Source organism: Nicotiana attenuata, chromosome 4 (assembly GCF_001879085.1).
Source record: "Nicotiana attenuata strain UT chromosome 4, NIATTr2, whole genome shotgun sequence".
Classification (NCBI taxonomy): Eukaryota; Viridiplantae; Streptophyta; class Magnoliopsida; order Solanales; family Solanaceae; genus Nicotiana; species Nicotiana attenuata.
The window spans coordinates 1-19,389 of record NC_031992.1 but is presented as its reverse complement, the minus strand read 5'-3'; the positions used below and the strand labels follow the sequence as shown (position 1 = coordinate 19,389).

The 19,389-nt window shown below is 40.9% G+C and overlaps 2 protein-coding genes and 1 long non-coding RNA gene across 3 annotated transcripts; 1 reads left to right on the top strand and 2 right to left on the bottom strand.

Annotated features, from left to right (window-relative positions):
• On the top strand, positions 544 to 2,826 carry LOC109224758 (probable inorganic phosphate transporter 1-9). The gene is made up of 2 exons (XM_019389265.1): positions 544 to 1,253; positions 1,680 to 2,826. The coding sequence occupies exons 1-2, from the start codon at positions 565 to 567 to the stop codon at positions 2,527 to 2,529; spliced, it is 1,539 nt and encodes a 512-aa protein (XP_019244810.1). The 5' UTR covers positions 544 to 564; the 3' UTR covers positions 2,530 to 2,826.
• Positions 4,065 to 5,029, bottom strand: LOC109225100. The gene is made up of 2 exons (XR_002067845.1): positions 4,454 to 5,029; positions 4,065 to 4,386 (listed from the first exon to the last, which is right to left on the bottom strand). It is a non-coding gene; the product is annotated as an uncharacterized LOC109225100 (long non-coding RNA).
• On the bottom strand, positions 5,217 to 7,502 carry LOC109224757 (cysteine protease XCP1-like). Its single transcript, XM_019389264.1, has 4 exons — positions 6,994 to 7,502; positions 6,376 to 6,611; positions 6,141 to 6,281; positions 5,217 to 5,591 (listed from the first exon to the last, which is right to left on the bottom strand). Exons 1-4 carry the CDS (start codon positions 7,466 to 7,468, stop codon positions 5,376 to 5,378), a joined length of 1,068 nt encoding a protein of 355 aa, XP_019244809.1. The 5' UTR covers positions 7,469 to 7,502; the 3' UTR covers positions 5,217 to 5,375.

Sequence of the window (19,389 nt, the reverse complement as noted above, 5' to 3'; positions counted from 1 at the left end):
AGTAAAGTTAGTAAATTGACAACAAAAGAAAGTAAAAGGTTAAAAAAAGTTTTACGTTTTCGGCGGGAGGGAATGGGGGTGGGTAGAGAGGTAGTAGGGTGGGTAGGTAACAAGTAAAATTGTAAAAAGTTAAAAAAAAAAAGGGCGTTTTTTGGAGAGGGGGGTGGGTTGGTGAGGGTGGAGAATGTTGAGAAGGAGTTTTGAAAAATGTTTTCCCTCCTCTTGATAAGTCATTTAATTAGTACTATACTTATGTTCATCCAATAAAACCAAACGTGATATAATATAGACTTTGTTAATACGATGATATAATCAAAGTTCACAATTATTCGCATCTTCAACAGGTATCATTAGCAAACCACACATTTCTCTAGTATCTCCTACTCCAAAGTCTTCGCTTGTCTTCTTCCACGAAATTGCTTTACATCTCCTAAAATGTTTCAATCATCTATTTTCTTAAACAATAATTTTAGAGTACTCCATCAATGTCTACTACATATATATATCCAACTTAAACAAGAATATCATTCTGTGTGCATTTATTTCTCTCCTTAAACCAAGAAAATGGCACTCAAAGTCCTTACTGCCCTTGACTCAGCTAAAACACAATACTATCACTTCAAAGCGATTATCATCGCTGGTATGGGCTTATTCACTGATGCATACGACCTCTTTTGTATCCCTCCGATCATGAAACTCATCGGTCGAATCTACTATGGATCATCTAAGGATCCTGGTCAAGTGCCACAGGCCGTCACATCCGCTATGGTTGTGACAGCCCTTTTGGGCACGGTTATCGGTCAACTAGTTTTCGGCCGACTAGGTGACCTAATCGGCCGACGCAAAGTCTATGGCTTTGCTCTTATGATCATGGTCTTGAGCTCTTTTGGATGTGGACACTCTATATGCACGTCCAGGACATGTGTTTTATTCAGTCTTGGTTTTTTTAGGTTCTTGTTAGGGATTGGGATAGGTGGAGATTATCCTCTATCAGCGACAATTATGTCTGAATTTGCTAATAAGAGGACAAGGGGTGCGTTTATTGCTGGAGTTTTCTCAATGCAGGGATTTGGAATACTTGCTAGTTCTACTGTCACAATGATTGTTTGTTCTATTTTTGATCGTGCTACTTCAGGAGGAAGTGAGAGTACACCTCACAGTGCAGATTTAGCTTGGAGAATTATACTAATGATTGGCGCTGTTCCAGCAGGGTTTACTTATTACTGGCGCATGATGATGCCTGAGACTGCCAGGTAATTACTGGTTTCAAATCGTCTTGTCAGATATATTTGGTCATATTGTATTTTTTCGAGGTCCCTGGGAAGGGCCGCACGATAAGAGTCTATTGTACACAACCTTACCTTGTATTTCTGCAAGAGGTTGTTTCCACCGTTCGAACCCATGGCCTCCTGCAGGTCACATGGCAGCAACTTTCTCAGTTACGCCAAGGCTCCTCTTCTTTTCCGAGATCCCTGGGGAATTAAGGGCCGGACCACAAGGGTCTATTGTATGCAGCTTTACCCTGCATTTCTGCATGAGGCTGTTTCCACGATTCGAACCCGTGATCTCTCCTGATCACATGGCAACAACTTTACCTCTTTTCCGAGAACCCCATTTTCGAAATATATTTGTCTTTTGAATTGTCGTAGAAACTAAACTTGGCACGTAATTTTTGGTAGGTATACGGCTTTGATTGAAAGAAATGTACCACAAGCAGCCAAGGACATGGAAAAAGTACTTGATATTTCAGCAAGTCAGATTGCTGAGGAATTTTGTGTTTATCCAAGAAATTCACCACCCTCTTATTCCTTTTTCTCCAAAACATTCATTCATAGCCATGGCCGTAATCTCTTTGCTTGTTCCATTTCTTGGTTTCTAGTCGATATTGTTTTCTACAGCAGCAATCTCTTTCAATCCCAAATATACAAACGCTACCTAAGTAAAAAACAAGAGGTAAATGCTTTTCAAGAAGCTTTTGAAGTTGCAAGACTTCAAGCTATTATAGCAATTTGTTCAACAATTCCAGGATATTTTGCTACTATGTATTTTATCGATCGATTTGGGAGAGTTAAAATCCAAATGATGGGATTTTTCTTCATGGCAATAAGTTTATTAGCAATGGGAATTCCATATTATTCATATTGGAATAATAACACCAATGGATGGTTCATGTTTTTATATGGCCTAACATTTTTTTTCTCTAATTTTGGTCCAAATACAACTACTTTTATAGTACCCGCGGAACTTTTTCCTGCTCGTTTCAGAACAACATGTCATGGCATTTCTGGAGCTATAGGAAAAATTGGTGCAATTATTGGATCTGTAGGTTTTTTATGGGCTTCTCATAATAAAAAAGAAGATGGTTATACTAAAGGGATTGGAATGACAGCCTCGTTAATACTTCTAGCTGGTGTTTGTTTAGTGGGAATGATTATTACATATTTTTTTACCCCAGAGACAACGGGAAAATCACTCGAGGAAAATGAGAATATTATTAGTGAATATCATCAAAGAAACCCTGAGGGGTAGCTCAACTGGTAAAGGCCTGAGGACAAAGTCCTTCAGGTCGCCAGTTCGAGCCCCCGCAGGGTCACTGGAGGCATTACAAACCGGCCGCGTCTCCAAGGTCCCGTGGAACTAACCGTGGTGCACGCATTGAAACAGCGGGTCCCGGTGGGTACAGCTAGTCGGGTTCGTAAAGTGATGCCCGGAAACTACGGTTAAAAAAAAAATAATATCATCTAAGAGAATCTAGTGCTGGTACTGTGTAAAGATTAATTATTTCTCCTAATCTTGGTTTGTTAAGTTAAATTGTTGCCTTGTTTTCTACTTTGAGTTTTCACATATGTACATATTAGTGCATAGACTTGAGGTGAGTGTACTTCAGCACCATATATGTATAGGGAATGAAGGTTGATTTTGAGACCAACTTTGTACTGGTTAATTATGTGAAAGTTCTACTCCCTCCGTCTCATATTATCTGTCGTGTTTTTCTTTTACATGTCCCTTAAGAAATATTAATTAGGAAAGAGATTAGACTATTATACATCTATTTATGTCTTAAGATAAAATTTCTCTTTATTGAATATTTATTCTATTTATGTATTATTTCCATCTTCAAGAACAATTATTACTGAGGGTAAAAAAGGAAAAAAAAAATTAATTTTGTCTTGAACTTCAAATATTACAAATAATTTGAGACAATTATTTTTAGTAACCATGACTATTAATATGAGACGGAGGGAGCTGTAGTTATTTTAAGTTGGAAGTTGGTGTACAAAGTTGCAGGCCATATATCATTTTCCAAGAAGGGACAACTTTCAATATTTGGCATCTTAATTTTGACTTAATTCAGCTCGTTTTTGCTTATATTTTAATCTTTTAATTTTCTATACATTTTCCTTTGTCCTTTTCTCATTGGAAATTCCTTTCCGTACAAGCCAATTATCTGATTTTTTCCAGGAGCGACAGAAATATGTAACAATAAAGTCGTAGAGAAGTTTTATTTTGTGTCTCTTACAACTGACACTAGTTGTATGAGGCTCCTTTTTGTCTCACAAATTTGTGGACCCCAATCTTACACTTCTGGGTCCACAAAACTGTGAGACAAAAAGGTTGCCTCATACAACTAGTGTCAGTTGTATGAGACACAAAATAAAATTTTCCGTGAATCGATCAGTTTACACTTTCTACTAATATTTTTTTAGAATTGTCTGTAATTTTAGAACAAAGGAAAAAATCAAGATTTTCGGTTCAACAATATAAAGGACTTGCAAATGATAGATTGGAAATATGGGAATTATAGCTGTTGATGAGAACTAACTGTGAATTTCTTAAAGATCTTAGCCTTGGGGTCTGTGATAGTTATGTGACTTTTTCTTTCTCAAATAATGTTAGTTTTTTTCTCAATCAAATGTTCTGCTGATAAGATTGGGGACAGCCTCTCCATTGCTTGCATTACTTTCTTCTTCAATTGTCATATAAATCTATACTTGAATGTACGTCAAACCACTAAACGCTGCCAATTAAAGAACTTTCTCAGTAAACAAATCGAGATATATGACTATATAATAAAATCATGGGGTTTCAATTAATTTTAAATTATCAACATAACTGGCTACTCCAACTAGTGAAGTAAGAAAAGAGGCAGTTCAACATAACAGAAAGCAACTGAATTCCTATATCAATAAACCTCAGGAGTAACTCTCTAAACTTGAATGGGGGCATCAGCATACAAGGACAAGAAGGGCAAAACTGCAAGGTAAAATTTGTTTTCTACTAAGTTTTAAATGTCTTTCTAGCAAGATAACCACGACAGGAGGCTTTGCCAATTGCCATCGATCACCGATAAATATAGTTTGCTCCTCGCTTCTTGGTCTTCCATAGCTGGTGGATAATTTACTTTAGCATATGCTAACCAATCGGCAAAAAGATGAAAGAAGGTTTAAATCACCTTAGATTTTCGGCCAGTGCTTTAGGACATCAATTACTTAATCCCCCGGTCTTGATATGTTGGCCAACATTCAAATTCAATGAACAGAACATCTCTTCAAGTCTGAGTTCCCGGGTAGAAGTAGTCTACGTTATTTTCCTTGACCCTAAAGTGAAAATTGCGAACCTTAGAATTTGAGCTTCCCAAGTCACAAGCACTTCCCTTATTTGAAACAGTCAGCTGAACGGAAAAAAGACAAAAAGAGCAAAAAATGAATTAACAAAATGGACTCAGTAATGGAGACAACTTAAGTTGCACAAAATTAGGAATTCAAATATCAAGTGCATGCTTATTCCATGATCTAAATGTTTTTAAGTGATCTCGATTAATGCAAGTAATCATAAAAATAATAATGCTCTTCAGCAAAACGCCACCAAACATACTGCAGCAATTCTAGGTAAAACAGAGAAGGTTCTTACAATTTCCAGATTTCCTTTTAGCTCTTCAAAGGTTGAAGTTCGTAAACTATCATTAGGACCATACAACTGACTAACCAGGTTATTTTGTAAGGATTGTCAATTTTCAGAACACAAACAAATCCCATCTTGTCTTTTTAAGAGCACTGGATAATCTTTCCTTTTTTTTTTNCAAATTTGTGGACCCCAATCTTACACTTCTGGGTCCACAAAACTGTGAGACAAAAAGGTTGCCTCATACAACTAGTGTCAGTTGTATGAGACACAAAATAAAATTTTCCAAAGTCGTAGGAGGTACAGTTAAATCATAAAGAAACAAGAACAACCAATATTAATTCAATAAAAACGTTACATCGTACATAGAATGTTTTAGTATATTATTACTGGATTAATCAAAAGATAACAACATACTTCAATCAGAAATAAAACATTTAGAAAATACATTTGGAAATTGGAAGGTGGAAATTTCACTTCTTTTTGACTGGGAAAGAAACCATCTTGTTAATGCCACATTTGCCTTCAGCTTTGCCTGTATTTCTCTTCATTCTAATGAAACCTTTCTCTCCCCATTTTGGTCCCCAAGAATTCTTAACAATGATATAATCTGCTCCTTTTGTGGTTCCATATCCAATTGCTGCAACCCCATGATCTAACTCTGTTCCACAATGCCCATCAAATACACCCTACCACGTTTCAATAATAGTCACTCATCAGTACTATATAATTAAAAAATAAGAAATACAGTCAAACCTTTCTATAACAGTCTTATTTGTTCTGTTATTATAGCGAAATGTTGTTATAGAGAACATATAATATACAATAACATGGAAAATCAATTCCAAAGAAAACTTGACCGTTACAATGAAGTGTTGTTATAGAGAATGGTCGTTATTAAAAAAGTCTAACGTAACTGTAATAAGAAAATCGAATTTCTTATGCAATGTTATTTAATTAAGAATGAGTTTATCTTAATCCAAAGATAGTGTAAAGAATAGTTGTACAATCAAGTAATAAGATTATTATAAGTTAATCCTGTAATAGATATTAATTATTGACTTGTTAAAAATGGTATATAACAAAGCAGCTATATATTGACAATATAAAAATGCCCCTCCGCGGAGATCTTAAGACATTGTCGCCTTCGCGGCACTGGACTATATTTCCGATTTATATAAGTTAAATCCATTAATAATAATAATAATCCTAAGAGTTTTGTTTAAAAGAGTTTTTACCCCACTGTAGAATTGGAAATCTCTGCCAGAAGCATCAATAGCCACACTTAAAGGTTGGTTTGCAAGTGCTTTCAATAGACTTTGTTCATCATTGGCTGGTACATCATGATATCCATCAATTGTCACCACCTCAGATTCATCCTGAAATATTACATTAATTAATACCAATAATTAGCATTAAGAAATACTCTTAACATTCTATGATTTGGTATTTAATTAATTAATGTGGACTTACTCTTTTTTCATCACAAGTTCCTTCTTCCATAAGGTAAGGATAATCATCTTCTTTATGAAGACCTCCATTAGAGATGATGAATTGAAAAGCATAATCCATTAGGCCTCCATTGCAACCATTGTTGTATGTTGTGTCACAGTCTATGAGCTCTTGTTCCGACAACGATGTCAAATTCCCTGTCTTTATTTGGTTAATTCCCTCTACTGCCGCTACTGTTGAGAATGCCCAACAACTACCTGCACGACAGTCAGTATATATAAATTAAATCCTTATTGAATACGTACCGACTGTTTGATCTATATGATCAAAACAGGTAATATACCACATGAATCTTGGTTCTTGTGGTGTAACATGTTATATATAAATCAAATCCTTATTGAATACATGAATCTTGGTTCTTGTGGTGTAACATGTTATATATAAATCAAATCCTTATTGAATACGTGTTGACTGTTTGATCTATATGATCAAAATAGGCAACGTACCACATGAATCTTGGTTCTTGGTGGTGTAAAATGTTATATTTTGTATACTTTTCATGTATATAAATTAAATCCTTATTGTATACATGCTAATTATTTGGTCTAAATGATCAAAATAGCTAGGTAGTGTACGTACCACATTGACCCTGGTTCTTAACAGGAGTGACAGCACCTTTCTTTCTCCAATCAACAGACTTTGGCAAATCCACAAAATCTCTGTATGCAAATTCTTGCTGAGATTTTTCTCTTTTGTTAAGCAATTCATTATCAACTTTGAGTCCTAAATACATTTTCTTGAACTCATCATGACTCAAATCAGCAAACTCATTTAGACCAAGCCAATAGTTACTAACTATCTTATTCGTCTCATCAATATGCTTCAAATTATCCTTGAAAATCTCAAACCTATGCAACTTCTCTTCAATGCTCTTATAAATCTTGCCATGTTTATCCATCCAATGCTCAAAAAGATTAATGAGCTTATCAATGCAAGTCAAGTCATCTGAAGAGTATCCCACGATCGAATGATCGCGAGCGAATGAGGTGCAGGCCAGGAGGGAGATAGAGAAAAAGATTAGAAGTGACAACTTGGAAATAGAGAAAACAGCCATTTCTATTGGATTAGTAGCAGTAGGATTTAATAGGATGAATGAAGAATAGAAGGGGAGAGGTGAGGTTTATATAGTGTTAGAATTCTTGGTAAGTTTGCTTTGAAGCAAAGTATGTTTGTGTTATATTAATTGTATATATACTTACTAGACTAGAAAATGGAGTAGTAGTAGGAAATTCAGTGCACGTTGAGACTTAAAGCATGGTGCTTTTTGGCTTTGGATTGAAAGAAAAGCTTAGTTTCTTTCAAGATTCATAACTTCTGACGACAAACATGTGATAACTATGCTTCTACTCTTATTGTTGCAATTGTTGAATGCTACTAATGATTATGAGTCATGACTCTTATATAGCCTCTTTTTAATTCTTCATATATTTGGGAAAATCACAAAAATAGAATACTTTTGTGCCATTATTAATTTTTTTTATCCCAATAACAAAAGTTTTGAGAGAAAAGGCCCATGTCAGAATTTTGAACACACGCTAAATAAGATTTTCCCCGTTGGCTAGAATTTTAAAGCATGTTGAGCAAAAGTAATCGAAATTTAGTCATTTTTTATGTAAATATAAATCTGAGCGAAAACACTGTTCAAAACTCGGAAAATACTCCAGTATATTATGCTGGAGTTCCAGCATAAGATACTTGAACTCCAGCATATTATACTGGAGTTCCAGGATAGTATGCTGGAACTCCAGCATAATATGATGGAGTTCCAGCATAAATACACTAAAACTCTAGCATAATATACTGGAGTTCCAGCAAGTATATTGGTCCAGTATAATATACTGGAGTTTGGAGCACCAGTGCTCCAGTCTCCAGTATATTATACTGGAGCCAGCAAAGTATATCGGTCCAGCATAATATGCTGGAGTTCATACACAAGTGCACCGAACTCCAGTATATTATGCTGGACCGATCTCTATTGCAGCAAAACGGTGGCTATTTTTCATTGACTTGGTAAACACTGGCTATTTTTGATTGACCAGTCCGAAAACTGGCTATACCGTGCTATTTTTACGTTATTTTCCCGTAATTATTCTTAACGGGTCAAAATATAGCAATGGTTCAAAAAAGATCCACCCAACATTTCTGTCATTTTCGAAGTCTATCCCTGCAAGGCCCAACTAACGGTTTGGGCTCAGACCCAATCCTAGGGATGGTAACGGGGCGGGTGCGGGGCAGGGCGAATTTTTTTTGATGTGGGGCTGGGCGGGTTTACTCTTATGCGGGTGCGGGACGGGGTGGGTTAAAATAATTTTTAAAAAATTAAAGCGGGGCGGGTTGAAAACAGAAAAAATAGTTATGCGGAGCATGTTTAAATTTTTGTGGGTTTTGCCAAACCCGCCCCGCACCCGCCCCGTTGCCATCCCTACGCAATCTGCACAAACTAGAGTACAATATACGACCCTGTAGGAATCGTAGAGAACATGGTGAGCTTGTAAAGGGGCAAGTGCATAGATGCTATTTAGAGATTAGCCACTATTTATTTTGTCCTAAAATTTTAAATTAAAAATCCTAACTTCAGGACAACTCAAGATATTTTTGTCCTGAAAAACTGAAATTCAGGACGCACTAGCTAATTCCGAAATAACAACCATTTAGAGTGGCGACTTGGTGTCATTTCTACACTTGTAATGACATGGTATGACAACACATAAAGAGAATTGGCAATATTAGGTTTGACAAAAGTAACTCAAAAAAATTGGTATTATATAATCAAAACCTAAATAACCCAGTTTCTTGTTTAATCTCTCTCCACGTATTTCATCTCCAATTTTCTTCTTCAATCTTTTTTTCCTTCTTCAATCTAGCAAATTTTCATCTTCAATATGGATTTGGAAAGGCATGTGTCCTTTGATAATGTTTGGGAAGTTGTAATGGTTGAATTCATTTTTCTATGAACTTAAGATTTTCTCATCAAGACGGCGATTCTATAAAAAGATTTGCTTTATGTCTAGTTTTCTTCTTGTCTTCATCCGATTGATGCTCTGTTCAATTTGATTTGTATTTCCTTGGCAGACTCCAGTTTTCTTCTTCTTCTTCTTCCCTATTCTTTTTTTAATTGTTTAAAAAGAAATATGTGTGTTTGAGGTGGTGTATATATATATCATCACGTGTGCTCGTGTGTGTATCATGTTGTATATCGTGATATACATTGTTAGATAAGGCAATAAAAGGTTAATATGGAATCAAATCATCCTAGCTACTAAGAGTAAATTAGAGCAAGTTTTAAAATATAAAAATAATAAATTGTCACGACCCGGATTTTCCTCCCTCGGGAGTCGTGATGGCGCCTACTAATGAGATCTAGGCAAGCCAAATTTATTTACTTGACCATTAATAATCTAATCCATTTTAACAATTTACGACAATAATACAAGCAACGAAATTCAATAATAAGCGAAAGTCTTGACATTTTATAACAATTGACTAGAATGCGGAAAGTTCAACAAAATCCTCTACCCAAGACTGGTGTCACTGTACTCACGAACTGCTAAGAATACTACATACAACGTCTGAAAGAGAACATAAGCTGTTTGTCTCGAATACAATGAGATAACAGATAAAAATAAAGGATAGAGGAGATGCCGGGCCTGCGGACGNACTACCACATAAACCTGTGCAATTATATATATACAGCAGAATCGAAATACAAGACAAGTAAAACAATATGGGAGGGGAAGCATGCTGTGGGGAGATAACAGTTTCAAGTATAAATTGACTAATACCAAGGAAAGGCACAACACATACAACAATAAGGAACGGAGATCAACAAGTGCACGGCATCACCCTTCGTGCTTTTACTCTCATCCTCACCAAGCAATAATATAAACAAACATGCACGGCATCACCCTTCGTGCTTTTACTCTCATTCCTCACATATAATCAATAGAATAGGCACGGAATGGCACATCATGCGGCACGGCATCACCCTTCGTGCTTTACTCTCTTTTCCTCACAATAAACAAATAATGCACGGCATCACCCTTCGTGCTATACACTATTTCCTCACGAGAAACAAACAATCCACGGCATCACCCTTCGTGCTTTAACACTCTTCCTCACCCAATCAACAATCACAAACAAGGGCAAGGGAATAATAAAATAATAATGAACATCCCGACAAGGGTATACAAACAAACAATTAAAAACCCGGCAAGGGTACAACATCAATAACCAACAACGTCCCGGCAAGGGAATAAATCATTAACTCTTCACTTACTTTCACTTTCATTTCATAGTTCACATTATCGCTTGAGCCAATGCTCCAAAGAGTTACTTATCGCATATACCTTCACAATTTATATTTCAACCCGAGCCAATGCTCCACGAAGTTCAAAGATCACAACTTCTTTCACAAGATCTTTACAACATATAGAAGTCATCAATTAAGCATGGAAGGCATAACAACAACCAAACTATTCGCAAAATAAGGACTCATGGTCATGCTAGACTCCAATGTATAGATACTTGTCAGCATGCCTATACATCGTACTCGACAATTAACAAGTTACAATTAAGACTCAACTCTTATTCCCTCAAGCTAGGTTTAAACCAAACACTTACCTCGATGCCTTGAACTCAACTCAAGCCTCCACTATGGCTTTACCCCGTGATTCCACCTCCAATCCGCTCGAATCTAACCACAAATTACTTAATTGCTTTAATAAACGCTAAATGAATCAATTTGAATGCATAAAAATGAATTTCCCAAAGTTTTTCCCAAAAATTCCAAAATTGCCCCCGGGCCCACGTGGTCAAAACCCGAGGTTCGAACCAAAACCTGGTTATCCATTCCCCCACGAACTCAATTTGTTTTAAAATTGGACCTCAAATTGAGGCCCAAATCCACAATTTTTAGAAAACCTAGGTTCTACCCAAAACCCCCAATTTCACCCATGAAAATCTTTGATTTTAAGTTGAAAACATGTTAAATGATGTTAAAGATTGAAAGAAATGAGTAAAAACCAACTTACAAATGATTTGGAAGAAGTCTTGTTCTTGAAAAATCGCCCAAAGAGGTTTGTGTTTTGAAAGAATGTTAAAATGACTCAAAATTTCGGCTAAGTGTAAAATATGCAGGTTGCAGATGTGGGAAATGCGAACTTGGGTTCGCAAAGCAGAATTCCCCCAGATTTCGCATTTGCGAACTATATCTCGCATTTGCGACCTTAAGTGGAAAAAGGGGAGGTTCGCATTTGCGACCTGCTCGACTTCGCATTTGCGACCCCAGCTGCTGACTCCCTCTTCTCGCATTTGCGATGCCAGGCTCGCATTTGCGAGACCTGCTTCGCAAATGCGAAAGTTGCAGAACTGAAAGCACCAGATTTTTCAAAAATGCAAAAATGCAATCCGACACCTATCCAAAACTCACCCGAGCCCTCGGGGCTCCAAACCAAATATGCGCACAACCTCAAAAACATCCTATGGACTTATCCGTGCGATCAAATCGCAAAAATAACATCATAAACAATGAATCAAACCTCAAAATCACTAGTTTTTCTTCAAACTTCATAAACTTTCAAATTTAGAGTTTTAAATCCGAAATACGTCAAACGACGTCCGATTTCAACCAAACTTTACAGAAAGCGCTTAAACCATATATAAGACTTGTACCGGGCGCCGGAACCAAAATACGAGCCCGATACCATAGTCTTTTAATCAAATTTCATTTTCATTTTCCTTAATCATTCCAGAAAACAATTTCACACAAAAATTCATTTCTCGGGCTTGGGACCTCGGAATTCGATTCCGGGCATACGCCCAAGTCCCATATTTTCCTACGGACCCTCCGGGACCGTCAAATCACGGGTTCGGGTCCGTTTACCCAAAATATTGACCGAAGTCAAATTTATCCAATTTAATATCAAAATTTAGCATTTTTCTCACAGAATTCATATTTAAGCTTTCCGGCTACGTGCTCGGACTGCGCACGCATATCGAGGCAACCCCAAATGAGGTTTTCAAGGCCTCAGAAGCACAGAATGAGTAAGAAAACAAGTGATGACCCACATTCTCCACCTCTAAAATAGCCGTTCGTCCTCGAACGGACAGAAGAAAGAAGTACCTGAGTCGGGGAAAAGATGAGGATAACGCCTCCGCATATCGGACTTGGACTCCTAGGTCGATGCCTCAGGAGGCTAACCTCTCCACTGAACACGAACAGAAGGAAAACTCTTGGATCTCAACTGACGAACCTGCCGGTCCAGAATAGCTACCGGCTCCTCCTCATAAGACAAGTCCTTGTCCAACTGGACAGTACTGAAGTCTAACACGTGGGCTGGATCGTCGTGATACCTCCGATGCATGGATACATGAAAAACTGGATGTACAGCTGATAAGCTAGGCGGCAATGCAAGTCTATAGGCCATCTCTCCCACTCGATCAAGAATCTCAAACGGACCAATGAACCTTGGGCTAAATTTGCCCTTCTTCCCAAATCTCATCACGCCCTTCATAGGCGACACTCGGAGCAATACCCGCTCACAAACCATGAATGCCACATCTCGAACCTTGCGGTCTGCATAACTCTTTTGCCTAGACTGAGCTGAACGAAGCCTATCCTGAATGATCTTGACCTTGTCCAAGGCCTCCTGAACCAAATCTGTACCCAATAACCGAGCCTCTCCCGGCTCAAACCATCCAACCGGAGACCGACACCGCCTACCATATAAATCCTCATAAGGAGCCATTTGGATGCTCGACTGGTAGCTGTTGTTGTAGGCAAACTCCGCTAAAGGCAAGAACTGATCCCACGAATCTCCAAAGTCAATAACACAAGCTTGAAGCATATCCTCTAGAATCTGAATAGTCCGCTCGGACTGACCTTCCGTCTGGGGATGAAATGTTGTGCTCAACTCAACCCGTGTGCCCAACTCTCGCTGAACTGCTCTCCAGAAGCGCGAGGTAAACTGCGTACCCCGGTCCGAAATGATAGATGCCGGCACACCATGAAGGCGAACAATCTCCCGGATATAAATCTCAGCTAATCTCTCAGAAGAATAGGAGACTGCCACAGGAATGAAATGTGCTGACTTGGTCAGCCTATCAACAATAACCCATATCGCATCGAATTTCTTCCGAGTCAGCGGAAGTCCAGTAACAAAATCCATAGTAATCCGCTCCCACTTCCACTCGGGAAGCTCAATCCTCTGGAATACACCACCAGGCCTCTGATGCTCGTACTTAACCTGCCGACAATTCAAACAACGAGCCACATATGCTACGATATCCTTCTTCATTCTACGCCACCAATAATGCTGCCGCAAATCCTGATACATCTTCGCGGCGCCCGGATGAATAGAGTACCTGGAGCTATGGGCCTCCTCTAAAATCAACTCTCGAAGCCCATCCACATTGGGCACACAAACTCGCCCCTGCAATCTCAAAACTCCATCCGCATCTAAGGTAACCTGCTTGGCACCTCCTCGCTGCACCGTGTCTCTAAGGACACACAAATGGGGATCATCAAACTGCCGATCACGGATACGCTCCAATAATGAAGAACGAGCGACCGTGCAAGCTAACACACGACTGGGCTCGGAAACATCCAGTCTCATGAACTGATTGTCTAAAGCCTGAACATCCAAAGCAAGCGGCCTCTGACTGACCGGAATATAAGCGAGACTGCCCATACTGGCTGATTTCCTACTCAAAGCATCGGCCACTGCGTTGGCCTTCCCTGGATGATAAATAATGGTGACATCATATTCCTTCAACAACTCCAACCACCTCCTCTGCCTCAAATTCAACTCCTTTTACTTGAACAAGTACTGAAGACTCTTGTGATCAGTGAACACCTCACACGCCACGCCATACAGATAATGCCTCCAAATCTTCAAGGCGTGAACAATGGCTGCTAACTCCAAATCATGAACTGGATAATTCTTCTCATGGATCTTCAACTGCCTCGAAGCATAGGCAATGACCTTGCCCTCCTGCATCAACACTGCTCTAAGCCTAATACGGGAAGCATCACAATAGACTGTATAGGGCCTTGAACCTGTGGGCAAAACCAACACTGGTGCCGTAGTCAGAGCTGTCTTGAGATTCTGAATGCTCGCCTCACACTCATCCGACCATCTGAACTGGGCACCCTTCTGGGTCAATCTGGTCATCGGGGCTGCAATAGATGAAAATCCCTCCACGAACCGTCTGTAGTAGCCTGCCAACCCCAAGAAACTCTGAATCTCTGTAGCTGATGCTGGTCTAGGCCAGCTCTTTACTTCCTCTATCTTCTTTGGGTCCACCTGAATACCCTCGGCTGATACAACATGACCCAGAAATGCAAGTGAACCCGACCAGAATTCACATTTCGAGAACTTCGCATATAACTGATTATCCCTCAGAGTCTGAAGAACCACTCTATGGTGCTGCTCGTGCTCCTCCTGGCTGCGGGAGTATATCGATATATCATCAATGAACACTATCACGAATGAATCCAAATAAGGCCTGAACACTCGGTTCATTAGGTCCATGAAAGCTGCTGGGGCATTTGTCAACCCAAATGACATAACCAAGAACTCATAATGCCCATACCGAGTGCGGAAGGCTGTCTTAGGGACATCGGATGCCCTAATCCTCAACTGATGGTAACCAGATCGCAAGTCAATCTTGGAAAATACCCTGGCACCCTGAAGCTGGTCGAACAAATCATCAATCCTCGGTAGTGGATACTTATTCTTGACCGTTACCTTGTTCAATTGCCGGTAATCAATACACATTCTCATTGACCCATCCTTCTTCTTGACAAATAATACCGGCGCACCCCAAGGTGAGACACTAGGTCTAATGAAACCCTTCTCAAGCAAATCCTGCAACTGTTCTTTTAACTCTTTCAACTCCGGCGGGGCCATACGATATGGAGGAATAGAAATGGGTTGAGTGCCCGGAGCTAGATCGATGCAGAAATCAATATCCCTGTCGGGTGGCATACCCGGCAGGTCTGAAGGAAAAACATCAGGGAAATCACGAACAACGGGCAAAGAATCGATAGAGGGAACCTCAGCACTGGAATCCTGAACATAAGCTAAATAAGCCAAGCACCCCTTTTCGACCATACGCCGAGCCTTCACATACGATATGACACTGCGGGTAGAATGACCTGGAGTCCCTCTCCACTCTAAGAGAGGCATACCCGGTAAAGCTAAGGTCACCGTCTTGGCATGGCAGTCCAAGATAGCGTGATAGGGTGATAACAAGTCCATCCCCAATATAATATCGAAGTCGACCATATCTAAAAGCAACAGATCTACACGAGTCTCCAGACCCCCAATCACCACAACACAAGAGCGATGGACTCGATCGACCACAATGGAATCACCCACCGGTGTAGACACATAAACAGGAATACCCAATGCATCACTAGGCATGATCAAATACGGGGCAAAATAGGATGACACATACGAATACGTAGACCTCGGGTCAAACAACACTGAAGCATCTCTATCACAAACCAGAACCATACCTGTAATAACCGCATCTGAAGCCTCTGCCTCGGGCCTAGCCTGAAGAGCATAACATCGGGGCTGGGCCCCACCACTCTGATCTACCTCTCTGGGACGGCCTGCTGCTGGCTGGGCCTCCACCTCTGGCGGTCTGACGCTCCACCTCTATNCCCTATCACTCTGATCTGCCTCTCTGGGACGGCCTGCTGCTGGCTGGCCTCCACCTCTGGCAGTCTGAGCTCCACCTCTATGGCCTCTACCTCCACCTCTGGCACCTCTACCCCCACCTCTAGCTGGCTGGGCGGGCTGTGGGGCAGCTGGTGCCTGAACCATGGCACGAGAACCCTGGTGTTGAGAACTGCTCGGTGCTCGAGGGCAAAATCTGGCAATATGACCCGTGTCACCACAAGTGTAACAAGTCCTCGGCTGCTGAGTCTGCTGGCCCTGTCGACCTGAATGACCACCACGGAAACTCTGAAGCGGCGGCGCACTGATAGGAGCTGGCGGTGCACTGAATGGCTGCTGATCAGAATAATGCCCACGGAAACCACGATCGCCTGGGGCACCCTGAGAAACCTGGAGGGCTGACTGGAAAGGCCTAGAAGGCTGACCCCTATCATAAGAATCTCTGCCTCCAGATGAGGCACCACTGAATCGGCCTGACTGACGGGGTCTCTTGTCTGCTCTATGACCACCCCCCTGTGGTAATACCATCTCGATCCTCCGGGCCACATTGGCCGCCTCCTGAAAAGTAATATCACTCCCCGCCTCTCTAGCCATCTGGAGACGAATAGGCTGGATGAGTCCATCAATAAATCGTCTCACCCTCTCCCTCTCAGTGGGGAGTATGACAGTAGCATGGCGAGCCAACTCAATAAACCTGGTCTCGTACTGGGTGACTGACATGGATCCCTGATGCAGACTCTCAAACTGCCTCCGATAGGCCTCACGCTGTGTGACAGGGAGAAACTTCTCCAGAAAGGTATGCGTGAACTGCTCCCAGGTCAAGGCTGGAGACCCTGCTGGTCTAGCTAAACAGAAATCCCTCCACCAAGTCTTGGCGGATCCAGATAGGCGAAATGCAGCAAAGTCCACTCCATTGGACTCAACAATACCCATGTTCGAAGAACCTCGTGGCAGCTGTCCAAATAATCCTGAGGATCCTCGGTGGGTGCACCGCTGAAAGTAGTAGTGAAGAGCTTGGTGAACCTATCCAATCTCCATAAAGCATCGGCAGACATAGCTGCCCCATCACCGGCCCGGGCTACCACACCCGGCTGAGCTGTTCCAACTGGCTGAACTGCTGGAGTCTGAATCGGGGGAACTCCCTGCTCCAGAGTACGAGTAGCAGGAGTCTGGGCCCCTCCTCCAGCCTGAGAGACGGCTGGTGCTACAGGAAGCAAACCTGCTCGGGTGACGCTCTCCATGAGGCCCACCAATCGGACTAGAGCGTCCTGAAGAACTGGGGTAGCAATAAACCCCTCTGGGACCTGAGCTGGGCCCACCGGAACTGCTGGGGCTGGGGTCGGAACCTCCTCGTCAATGTCAACCTGAGGCTCCGCCACTGGTGCGGCTGCTCGGGGCTGAGCTCCGCCCCTACCTCGGCCTCTAGCACGGCGTCGGCCTCGCCCTCTGCCCCTAGCGGGAGCTGTCTGGGGCTCGGACTGCTGATCGAAAGATGAAGAAGCACGTGTTCTCGCCATCTGCGAAAGAACAGAGTTGAAATTCAATTAGCATGGACAAACCAAACCGCACGGCAAGAAAGAACAAATGTGAAACTTTTCCTAACTCGGTAGCCTCTGGGGACAAATACAGACGTCTCCGTACCGATCCCTCAAGACTTTACTAAGTTTGTCCGTGAGTTGTGAGACCTATGTAACCTAGAGCTTTGATACCAACTTGTCACAACCCGAATTTCCCTCCCTCGGAAGTCGTGATGGCGCCTACTAATGAGAGCTAGGCAAGCCAAATTTATTTACTTGACCATTAATAATCTAATCCATTTTAACAATTTACGATAATAATACAAGCAACGAAATTCAATAATAAGCGGAAGTCTTGACATTTTATAACAACTGACTAGAATGCGGAAAGTTCAACAAAATCCTCTACCCAAGACTGGTGTCACTGTACTCACGAACTGCTAAGAATACTACATACAACGTCTGAAAGAGAACATAAGCTGTTTGTCTCGAATACAATGAGATAACAGAAAAAAATAAAGGATAGAGGAGACGCCGGGCCTGCGGAATCGAAATACAAGACAAGTAAAACAATATGGGAGGGGAAGCATGTTGTGGGGAGATGACAATTTCAAGTATAAATTGACTAATACCAAAGAAAGGCACAGCACATACAACAATAAGGAACGGAGATCAACAAGTGCACGGCATCACCCTTCGTGCTTTTACTTCCATCCTCACCAAGCAATAATATAAATAAACATGCACGGCATCACCCTTCGTGCTTTTACTCTCATTCCTCACATATAATCAATAGAATAGGCACGGAATGGCACATCGTGCGGCACGGCATCACCCTTCGTGCTTTACTCTCTTTTCCTCACAATAAACAAACAATGCACGGCATCACCCTTCGTGCTATACACTCTTTCCTCACGAGAAACAAACAATTGCAAGGCATCACCCTTCGTGCTTTAACACTCTTCCTCACCCAATCAACAATCACAAACAAGGGCAAGGGAATAATAAAACAATAATGAACATCCCGACAAGGGTACACAAACAAACAATTAAAAACCCGGCAAGGGTACAACATCAATAACCAACAACGTCCCGGCAAGGGAATAAATCATTAACTCTTCACTTACTTTCACTTTCATTTCATAGTTCACATTATCGCTTGAGCCAATGCTCCAAAGAGTTACTTATCGCATATACCTTCACAATTTATATTTCAACCCGAGTCAATGCTCTACGAAGTTTAAAGATCATAACTTCATTCACAAGATCTTTACAACATATAGAAGTCATCAATTAAGCATGGAAGGCATAACAACAACCAAACTATTCGCAAAATAAGGACTCACGGTCATGCTAGACTCCAATGTATAGATACTCGTCACCATGCCTATACATCGTACTCGACAATTAACAAGTTACAATTAAGACTCAACTCCTATTCCCTCAAGCTAGGGTTAAACCAAACACTTACCTCGATGCCTTGAACTTAACTCAAGCCTCCACTATGGCTTTACCCCGTGATTCCACCTCCAATCCGCTCGAATCTAACCACAAATTACTTAATTGCTTTAATAAACGCTAAATGAATCAATTTGAATGCATAAAAATGAATTTTCCAAAGTTTTTCCCAAAAAAATCCAAAATCGCCCCCGGGCCCACGTGGTCAAAACCCGAGGTTCGAACCAAAACCCGGTTACCCATTCCCCCACGAACTCAAATATGCAACTTTGTTTTAAAATCGGACCTCAAACTTGAGGTCCAAATCCATAACT

Excerpts from the sequence above, each read along its gene's own strand:
- LOC109224758 (XM_019389265.1), top strand. The coding sequence starts at position 565 with ATGGCACTCAAAGTCCTTACTGCCCTTGACTCAGCTAAAACACAATAC. Across the intron at positions 1,254-1,679 it reads ATGATGCCTGAGACTGCCAG|GTATACGGCTTTGATTGAAA; the intron begins GTAATTACTGGT and ends AATTTTTGGTAG.
- LOC109224757 (XM_019389264.1), bottom strand. The coding sequence starts at position 7,468 with ATGGCTGTTTTCTCTATTTCCAAGTTGTCACTTCTAATCTTTTTCTCT. Across the intron at positions 6,612-6,993 it reads TAAGAACCAGGGTCAATGTG|GTAGTTGTTGGGCATTCTCA; the intron begins GTACGTACACTA and ends ACTGTCGTGCAG. Across the intron at positions 5,592-6,140 it reads ATTTCCAATTCTACAGTGGG|GGTGTATTTGATGGGCATTG; the intron begins GTAAAAACTCTT and ends GAAACGTGGTAG.